This window comes from Marmota marmota, unplaced genomic scaffold (assembly GCF_001458135.2).
Source record: "Marmota marmota marmota unplaced genomic scaffold, marMar, whole genome shotgun sequence".
In the NCBI taxonomy this organism is placed as follows: Eukaryota; Metazoa; Chordata; class Mammalia; order Rodentia; family Sciuridae; genus Marmota; species Marmota marmota.
Window position 1 is genome coordinate 22,362,614 of NW_026000196.1, and position 10,802 is coordinate 22,373,415.

The window sequence follows — 10,802 nt, forward strand, 5'->3', positions numbered from 1 at the left end:
CCTAGGTGATTGACCATGATGTGTGGAACAGTAGCAGCTATATTGGAGCTATGAGGCAAAGGATATGAAAATGACAATCCAGATATGGAGAATAGGAGCTAGGAAGATATCCTTGTGCAGCTGAGCCACCATCAGCAGCTGCCCACATCTAGACTCCTTGTTATGTAAGACACCACAATTTTCAATCTACTAGACCAGTTTTTAGGGGCTGATAGCCAGAGCATTTATGCCTGATACCACCAGGTCCACCTTTTTTAGTTAGTGTATAGCAAAGAAGGATGAAAGTATCATCCCTGGAAATATGTGTGCCACCTGAACCCAGTAACACTTAACGGGTACATTTAGCACCATATCCATCAAATATGTTCCTGATACCCTCATACATGTTTTTAAGTTCCATATTTGAAGCATTTCAGAGTCACAGTCTGGGGGCATAAGGGATGTGTAGAACAGATAAGAGTGAGAACGTGCTGTGAAGAATTACTGGGATCTATGCCTCTCCTGGTGTTCCTTAGAATGATACCACGGGTGGACCGTACTCCAAATATGGCTTCACAGAAACTTTCCATCACATACACTTTTCCAGAATATTACTACCTGCCATCAAGCAGTCAAATGTATATGTCCTTCCATTACTCCACACAGGCATTTGGGACTGCTCCAACCAAAAGTCTATGGTGAGCTGGGCAGAGTGGCACTTGCCTGTTATCCCAATGACTTGAGGCAGGAAAATTGCAAGTTTGAGGCCAGACTCAGTAACTTAGCAGGGCCATAAACAACTTAGCAAGACACTGTCTCAAAAATAATAAATGTGGCTCAGTGGTTAAATGCTGCTAGATTCAATCCTCATTACAATAAAAAAAAAAGATGAAATTGACATTAGGTGAATTTTAGTTTAGTCATAAAGTGGGTATGTATTTCTAGTTTGTTCTTTTCAGATTCCACCTCTAGGGATCCAGTTACCATTCCACAAGGAAATGCAAAGCACTGTCAGGGAGGTTCACATTGAGTGGAACAGAAGCCCTGGGTCCCAGCCTCAGGTGAGTTAACACCAACCTGTACATCTTATGAGTGTACTATCTTGAAAACAAGTCCTCCATCTCCCTGAGTAATGCTGCAGGGAGCAGAGAGGAGCCATCCCACTGCACCCTGCCCAAACCAGAGGTTCCTGTGTTGTTTTAAGCCAGTATGATTTAGGTGGTTTGTTAACACAGTAGGAATAATGGAAGGACTAATTTTCTACCTTCATTTGATGGCAAAACTTGCATTTTAAGACCGAGAGTGAACTTTAACCATTAAGATAACCCTATGTTTGTGTATTTTTAAAAAATGCTTTTGTTCTTCCTACTGCAATAGTAATCCTTCCCCTGGAATGTAGAATGGAAAGAAAGATCACATGGAATTAGGCCAATCAGCAGTTGACAGGTGTCCCGGAGAGCAGGCAGATGCTCTGGCAAGAAGGACCAGGAGTGTGCACTGCTCTGTTTGATGCATTGTGCAGATAAAAAGAGTTGGACAGAGTAATCCAGGTAAAGGACCCCCAGGGTCTCTGCCGTCTGTTCCCTCTTCAGTCTGATTCCTCAACATATGCCATCTGGACCTCTACACTCCAAACACACTAGCCGCCCTCATGGTCCCCCCACCAAGTGCCCCTTTCTGTCTGGTCTTTGGCCATCATTGTTCCTACCTTACACCCAACTGCATCATTCTCAGGATCTATGTCCCTTGACATGAGAGACACCCTTGACATCATGAGAGATGTCCCTTCCTTAAGGAAACGCTATTGACCTAAGCTGACTTGGCTACCTTTTTTCTCTGTGCTTACAAAGTCCCAGTCTCCCTCACTGGGCTGTCCAGCTGGGCCTACAACTTCTTTGAGGACACAGCTGGAGGAATACCCAGAGTAGGGCTGTAGAGGCTGGGGCACCATTGACTAGCCATATTGGCTGTATAGGTTGGTTGGGGCAATGGGCACAGGCCAAGGGTCAGCTCTACCTGCTTGTGAGGGGTCTGGGGCTATTCCTGACAGGACCCCGGAGATGGGGTCTGCAGCATGTTCTATTGGGAAGTCAGGATGCTGCTCCCCAAATGCTGTGTCATTCTGAGTCTATGTGACAGCACTGGGCTCTTCCCTTTCTTGGGGGTGAGCTCCTCTTCCAGGCTGCTCCTCCATCAATGCCCATAGAGGACACCAGGGGTGGAGCTCTAGGAAGAAGGCTGCTGGAGAAAATTCCTTTTTGGCTGAGTATCTGCCTGCAGTACTAAGATGAAGCTGCCACTTTTTGTTTGCATCTTCTCAAGGGTATAGATTAAGTCAGGCTCTGACAGGCCACTTTTATTCCACAAAGCTTAAATATAAGCAATGATGTCCCCTGATCAATCTTCACATCAATTTCAAGCCCAAAATGTGCTATGAGAGTGTCTCCTTTCAGGTCAGGCCAGCTGCTGTGGGAATGAGCCGTTCTGAAACAAGATGTAAGATGCTGAAGGTTTACTATGATGGATGTTTCCTGGGAGGTAGGGATTTCTTCATAATAGAAATCTTTAAATTTATTTCTAAAGCTGCTGGATTTCCAGGATGAATTATACAGGGAAGTTCTCATGCTAGTCAGGTATTTGCCAGTTTCTTTTCAAGGGACCCCAAACTTTTCCTGACAATGGGATGAGATAGCATGTGTATACACATGGATACACATACATGTACAGATGAAGTATACACTTGCATGGGCATGCATACATTGATGTTTGTATAATGTATGGATACATGCATACAGACACCAACAGGCACACACACACACTCCATGTGAGTATATTCATTCACTATTACTTATTGAGTGCCTTCTGTTACAGGTTAGGGCCCCTGATAAGTGGACTCTGACATGTAGGGGTTTCCTAATCAGTGCTCTAGGGGTACATATCCATGGAAAGGGGGAGATCCACACAGAACTGTGATGTAGGACTAGAGATGGTGCTCTGGAACTGGAATAATCCCTTGGAGTTTTCCTGAGTTGTGTCTAACTGGCCAGGTCTTTACATTCCCTTTTAATGAATCATTGGGTGTATGACCTCTTGAGCAGACCCTGACCTTGAGTGAGGTACATGCAAAAGGGTTAATAATAATAGTGATGATGGAACCACCATATGACCCAGTTATACCCCTCCTCAAGATTTATCCTAAAGGATTAAAGTCAGCATGCTACAGTAATGCATGCATGCCCATGTTCATAGCCATAAAATTCATAATACCTAAGTAGAGGATCCAGCCTAGATTTCTGTCAATAACTGAATGGATAAAGAAAATGTGGTTCATATACACAAAGGCATTTTATTCAGCCATAAAAAAAGGACAAAATGCTTGGCGTGCTGGTGCATGCCTGTAATCTCAGTGGCTTGTGGGGCTGAGGCAGTTGCCTCACTCAGCAACTTAGTGAGGCCCTGTCTCAAAATAAAAAGTAAAAAAAGAGGGCTAGGGATGTGGTTCAGTGGTTAAGTGCCTCTAGGTTCAATTTCTGGTACATACACATATACACACACACACACAATTATGTGATTTGTAGAAAAAATGGATGAAACTTGAGAGTATATTAAGATAATTTAACCAGACTTCAAAAGTCAAAGGTCATATGTTTTCTCTCATATGTGGAAAATGGAGAGAAAAAAATGGGGGGCATCTCATGAATATAGAATAGAGACCAGGAGAGTAGAGGAAGGGAACCAGGGCTGGGAGGAGAGGAGGGAAGGGAGAATTACTGGGGAGTGGAATTGACCAAATTATGTTGTGTTCATGTATGAGTATGTAGCAACAAATCCCACTATTACGTACAATTATAATGCACCAATATAAAATTTTTAAAAATCTCACGAGAAAGATTATAGTGGGAGTTGCTAATGTTTTTCTGTGGTGTGACCCTTTTTTATAACCTAAACTCAGTACAAATAAAAAAATAATATTGATATAATAGTAGCATTAGTTTCTTTCCTGAACCTGTGGGTGTTGGAGTTCTCTCTAACTGCTCCTCTGTTATTTTCACTCAATTATTTGTCCTCTTTTTTGTTTTTTTCAGGACATTGGTTGTTTGGCTGACAGGACAAAGAGGGTGGTTGGCCAGGGGGTTCTTAGCTCTAAAAGGTTTGTTGCTAAACTCTGCTTTTCTTCCATTGACACAAACCAGTTACCCACTTGTGATTTACATGCAACTTATTGCTTCCCAGGCCTTTTTATTTTTTCAAGCTTGCAGAGGTTAACATACATCATGCTAAAGAAGAAGCATCTTGTTGCAGGTGGCCTCTCTCTACTTCTAGTGGACTTCAGGTCCAAAGGAACAACCTGGGAGCTGAGAGAGTGTCAGGTACCCCAGGCCTGCATGGACCGAAGGGTATGAGGCCAGCAGGGCTCAGATGCCAGTACATGCCATGTTTGATGGGCCGTGTTGCTCTAAACTTGAGAGCCAAGAACTTTGAGAAGGCTGTTAGTCAGACTTTCATCTCTGTGACCAAAACATCTGACAAGAACAATTTAGAGGGTAAAAGTTTAATTGGAGTTCATGGTTTCAAAGGTCTCAGTCCATGTTTGGCCAACTCCACAGCTCTTGGCCTGAGGTGGGGCAGAACATCATGGCTGAAGGGTCCAGGGCAGGAAAGCTCCTCAGCTCATGGTGTTTGGGAAGCAGAAATAGAGAGGAGGGGATAAGCCAGGGGGACAAGACATAATCCCCAAGGGCATGCTCCCAGTGATCTATATTCTCGTCATGTCCCATATGCCTACAGTTACCACTTTTCAAATTATTAATCCATCAAATGGATTAATTCACTGATTAGATCATAGCTCTCATAATCTAATCATTTTGCAAGAGCTTTTTGGGGACACCTCATATCCAAACCACAGCAGGAGGTAAAGTAGAGACCTTCTTATACATATGGGTACACTGAGAGGTGGAGAGGGATGAGGTTTGTCTTCAGATCCCAGTTCATGTTTCTGTAGCATTTCCTCTCCTCTGGACTGGCCTCATCCCTTTCTCAACACTGCCAATCAAAGTCTGATCCATCAGCATGAAGTCAGATCAGTTTTGACCTCTCCCAGGAGGAGTATATACATTAGTCAAAGTCAAGGAAAAATTTAGAGATGAGTCTTCAATAAAGAAACTTTTATTTGGAATAAGCAGAGAATAGGATTGCAATCTGGAAAAATACAAGCACAGGCCAGGGTGGCCTCTAGTTTGTCCAAAGAACGAAGAAAAGACTGCAGTTTTATTAGGACAGAGGAATCTCCACAAGTTATTTTGAAAGAAATTTCCTTGGCACTCTTGGTGCCTGTGGGAGCCAGCAGGCTCTGATGTTGAGCAGCAGTTACTACATAAAGCCCCTATTGTGGTCATAGTTGGCAGTTTCACCATCCGTTATTAAGCAAAAATAGCCTTACAAGGTAGAGCAGGCTGCTTCATTGGATTGGGCTTGCAAGACAGCGTGAGTCAGGCAAGTATTTGTGCATAAGTGGATAACAGTTCTTGTGCTGCTTGCTGTCCTATGACAGCCCATTATTGAGAAAATTGAGCTGAGAGCCCTCCCTGACCTTTCCTGGCTCCAGCTGTCAGGGTTTGACATGGGTGACTCCATTCTGAATCTGACAGCTTTCACATGCCGGAAGCCTTATTTCTGACTGTGGGATTAAAACACTTGCACCTTGATAAAAATCAGGCACAAATGGAATGCAGAGTTTTTGAGGTTGCAAAAGGCTTTCTAAAACCCTGTGATACATGAACATGTGTGCGTGTGTGTGTGCGCACATACATACACATATGCATAAACCCTTTGATGGAACTGTCCAATACTGATTTGCTCAAGACAGTCCTTGTTGGTGCCCACCATCCTGGATGTTTGACTACGAGTAGTTGTTTTCTCTTTCAAAATTATCTTTGAATAATAATGTTATCACTTCTTTACCCATAGGTCATTCCAGAAGTGCTTTCAGAAGGATAGGGCTAAAGTCACTTGTCTCTGGGAGAGAACATTGAGATATGGACATAGAAATGATACCATCTTCTTCACTACTGATTCCCCAAGTATCAGAACAGTAAACAGGGTAGGCACTTAATAAATGAATAATGAGCGACTTTCTACCTTGGTCTCAGTTTGCAGATTAGTCAACTGACTAAGGCAACCATAACATTGAGCCTTTTACTTTTTCTTATGTGGCACTCCCCTGCTTGTGGTGACTTTAGACAGATCTATGATGCAGCAAGGTTGACTCTGTCCAGGCAGAGGCTCCCTGCAACTCTGTCAGTGGGGAAATGTACAACTTCCCTCTGCTATTCCTACAGCAGTGAGGCCACAGGGCTAGAGGGCCCATGCTTTCTGGTCTTGATGTTGATGAGGTTATCATTCTGTACCCTTAGACTAGTTCAGCCCAGGCATTCATCAAATGACATATAATTAGGCCTCCCTATGCTTAATTCATGGAAAGTCTGACCCAGCCTGGAAAAGGAATCTTTCTTCATTGACTGCACAGTAACAAGCTCCATGAGATGCTGGAGAAGGTGCCAGTGGAACAGCATCTCAGAAAATATATGCACTGAGAGGGGTTTCCATCTTGCAAAAGTATTCCCTTGCAGCCTTCCATGGGTCTCCAGGGCTCTGTGCCTGTGGATTCAAGCCTCGATTTAATTCTCTGATAGTCACCAAAGCCCCTAACCTAAAACCAAGAGCCCATATTTCAAATGTGGGCTTTCTTATGAAAAATGCAAATGTCTATGAACTGTGTTGATTTTGATGAATATACTGAATAAAAGAAGATGCATTTTTGTCCCAGTGTCACATAAAAGTACCTTACTATTGCAGATACTTGCTTCGGGTGGGAGAGTGGGGTTGAGAGACAATTGTGAGGAGCAACGAGGCCTTTGGGGATCCAGGACCCACAGGAAGCTGTGAGAAAGAGGGGCAGTGCCTCCGCTCAATAAAATCTCGGCTCAGTGTGTCCTTCGGTGGTTTAAGGTCTTGTCTTTCCTTCGGGGACCCCCAGAGTCAGTTCAGACACTATGTGATGTGTATCTGCCCTAACCAAGGTGATGAACTATGGGTGGGGTTGGGGCCAGGCTCCATGTCCATTTTTGGTGTCAGCGAGACTAAGAGCACATGACCACATATCCTTGTCGGTGCAGGGCAGAAGTGTCCCTATTACTTTGGTGTTAATAGAGGCATCCTATAGGGACCCTTCAGGGAGGAAGCAGGCAGAGGATTTCAGATCCCTCCTCTTAGCAACCCAAGAGACCCTAGTGATAGCTTGGATATTGAATATCCCCCAAAGACACATGTGTTAAAGGCTCGGTCTCAGCCCACAGCCCTATTGGGAGGTGTGGCCTAGTAGGAGGAAGTTAGGACATTGGGGGCATGCTCAGGAAGGGGATGATGGGACCCCTCCCCTTCCTCTTTCTCTTTTGCTTCCTGGACACCATGAAGTGATCAGAACTCTTCCATCCTGTGTTCCTGCCATGAGGTACTGTGCCAACACAGGCCCCAAGTGATGGGGCGGAGCAACCAGGGACTGAAACTTCTGAAAACATGAGCCAAAATAAATCTTTCCTCCCTAAAATTTGATTATCTCAGGTATCTTGTCACAACAGAAAGCTGACTCAAATAATCTTCTGTTTTGTTAGAGTGGACATCAATGTAAGAGCTCACTGGAAGGAGTGCTCTCCCACCCCTCCTTGAAAAACCACCTGCCACAATCTGGAAACACAGGAATTCCAGGATTTCAGGGGCTATGTTTCATACACAAAATATGTTTTGAAATTATGTGTAAAATAAGATGTCTTTTGTTGGACTGGTGTTTGGCGTGGCAAATATTATCACGTTGGGATTTCTTTTGACTGGCGAGGCAAATGGGTGTCCCCAAGTGGAGCCAGGGCCCCCCAAGGTTATGGCTAAGGGATGGTTTATCCCCCTCAAAGGATAGGACAGAACAAGTATGTTTTAATGTTTCAGGGACAACTTTGATCCCTTATACCTTCCTTCCTTCCAACATTTTATTTAAAAAAATAGCAAATATACAGAGAAGTTGGCAAATGAAGCTTCCAGGTGCTGAGCTAGTTCCTTTGACCCCTCCTGATCCATCCCCATTCCCCTAATATTCAGAGGTGAATTGAGAACACAGCACCATTTTTTGCTACTTGGAGACCTCTGTGTCTCCCTTCTCTTTCTCTTCAGCCCCAGGGAACTGAGGGGAGGTGTGGGTCCAGCTGCCTTCACATTTCTGGGTTAAGAGGCCCAGGAGGAACTAGACAGAAGTCAGCAGCTTTGGAGGTAGCCTGGGATGTTCTTCCCCTTGGAGTCACTTGGCAGAGCCTTGTCCACTTGGTATGTGTAGTCCTGGGGCAGAAGTCCAGGAATGAAGCACATGGTCCAGTGCTCAGAGTTATTGTGGGTAGGTGTGTTCAGTATTCCCAGCCTCTCCCTGGGCCCTGCCCTTCCTGCATTCTGGTCACCCTGCCTCCATGCCAGATAAGCATTTGGGGTGTGGCTCATTCTGTGCAGAAGTGAGTCTGGTGATACCTTCACATCCATGTGTTGGAATGCCTCAGATTCACCTGCAGGAGACTGCTGATTTGGAGGTCAAGGGTACCAGGAATGGTCAGTTCATTGGCCTTTCATACCCTGTGGGTCCTACATCCTGAGGATTTAACAAAACTTGGATAGAAAAAAAGTTAAAAGAAAACAATTGTCTGTACTGAACATGTACAGACTGTTTTATTTTTTATTTTTTGCTATCATTCCCTAAACAATATAACATAACAACTACTTGCATGGCATTTACATTATATTAAGTAATCTAGAGATATTTTAAGTAATCTAGAGATAATTTAAAGAATATAGGAGAATGTGTGTAGATATACTCAAATACTATGAAGTTTTAAATAAGGGATTTAAGCATCCATGGGTTTTGGTGTCCAAGTGGGATCCTGGAACCAACCTCCTGAAGATAGCAAGGGATGAACATAGATGTTGAAAGATAGTGTTTTAGAAATGTGCTGCAGTCTGGCTGGGCACAAATAACCAGGAGGTCACAAGCCACTTGTAGATTCAAGCAGGAACGAACTTTATTCCAGAACCCATGCGAACTCAATGGGAACTCCGCGAGAACTCAACTGGGAACTCCGCGAGAACTCAACCCGGAACTCAACGGAAACTCCGCGAGAACTCAAAAGTAGCGGGCACCCGAGGCAACAGGAGCCGCCCCTTCTGGCAAAATGCCAGGCACCATCTTGACCTGGCCATGGCTCTCAACATCTGAAGACTACCATTGTGTGCTCGAATAGCACCAACATCATGTCTAGCCAAATCACCAGGCTCTGGAGCTTGTACATCAATGTTTCCAATATCATCACTACCAAGGAAAGATCTCTCCTTAGGTGATTGACTAGAAAACAGAGCATCATACAGGGCAGACTGTCCACTTTTATTGGCAAAAGATTCCACAACCTCCTTTAAAATATCTTGCTTGCCACGACTTAAGTTCAGCAACATGTGCCCTGATTGGCTGAGACGATCATGGGCCATCATTTCCAGTAAATTCTGTCCATTTTCTCCTTTTATTAATTTAATCTTTGGTCTCAGGACATGAAATGCTATGAGATAGCATAATTCAGCCAGCTCAGAGAGAGCTCACCATTGTACATCACTATGCTGACCCATCTTCAAAAGCAGAGAATCAGCATGCATGTAGAAATGTCCTTTCATTTCTAAGAAAGTAACTGACAGTTCATCATTTCCACCTACAGAGGATTTCACAGACTGAAGAGCACTATCAAACCTTTCCTGTAATTCTCTACTTTCTTGAAAATCTCTGGTGGAAAGTGTAAGTAGCATAAGGTTAACATAAGCCAGAAGTAAGTCTTTATTGGTTGCTTGCCAGTCATTTTTATCAGATTCCAAACACTGTGAAGACTCCAGATATTCCGTAAGGGTCTGCACAACACACAAATTCCAGTCTAAACTTGAACGCAAAGCTATGTTCCTCTCTGCCTCATGACAGTGGGCCACAGCATCCTTCAATCTTTTATTTGATCGATACAGCTCCACTAGTCGTATATTCACATGGACATCATCAGGTCTTGTATAAAGTTCTGACTGAATCAAGTCAAAAAGTTTATTCCATCCATCTTCACCTTTACAATCTAAAAGCTGTTCCTTTAACTTATAAATTGCAGGACTTCCTGGGAAAAGTTTAGTTGCTCTTTCAATCCAGTATTTTGCTCTTCCATCAGTAACATCATTTTTACAAAGTAATTCTGCAATCTTCAACACAAGATCTTTTTGTGTTGGGTTTAATTCCACTGAACGCTTATAACATTCAACAGCTTTGTCTGTGTTTTCTTCAGCTTCATAGAGAAGACCCCAAAATCTGTGAGCTTTGGGATCCCTCTCTTGCACATTAATATATGTAGATATGTATTTTTTAGCAAATCATATTCTTTAGCTTCGTAGTACAGCTTTGCAAAATAGAATCCTTTCATTGACTTCTCTCTCGGCGCCGGGGCAGAACCCTGCACGGAGGCGATATACCGCTCCAGGTCGGCCTTGCTGGGCCTCATCGCGCCCCCAACCGGTTCCCGGAGCGTGGGAAGGCGGACCCTAGGCCCCGCGGCAGTCGCTGTCTCCAGGAGAAATGCAGAGTTGAATATATTCATTTTTAATACAAATAATTCATCCTCTGTAATATTCATTCTTATGTTTTATAGTTAGTTGCCCTTTAACAGGAAGTAGATTTGATCATAGTTTAAGGGCTCATCTTGTTTATAGTTTAAGGGTTT

At 43.7% G+C, this 10,802-nt stretch overlaps 1 protein-coding gene across 1 annotated transcript; it reads right to left on the minus strand.

Moving 5' to 3' along the window:
* Positions 1-9,168: 9,168 nt before the first annotated feature.
* Positions 9,169-10,598, minus strand: LOC107148376 (RANBP2-like and GRIP domain-containing protein 5/6). The gene is given in 2 exon segments (XM_015493003.2): positions 9,169-10,454; positions 10,457-10,598. Coding segments are annotated over 2 exon segments (1,413 nt in total). The 5' UTR covers positions 10,584-10,598.
* Positions 10,599-10,802: the final 204 nt, after the last annotated feature.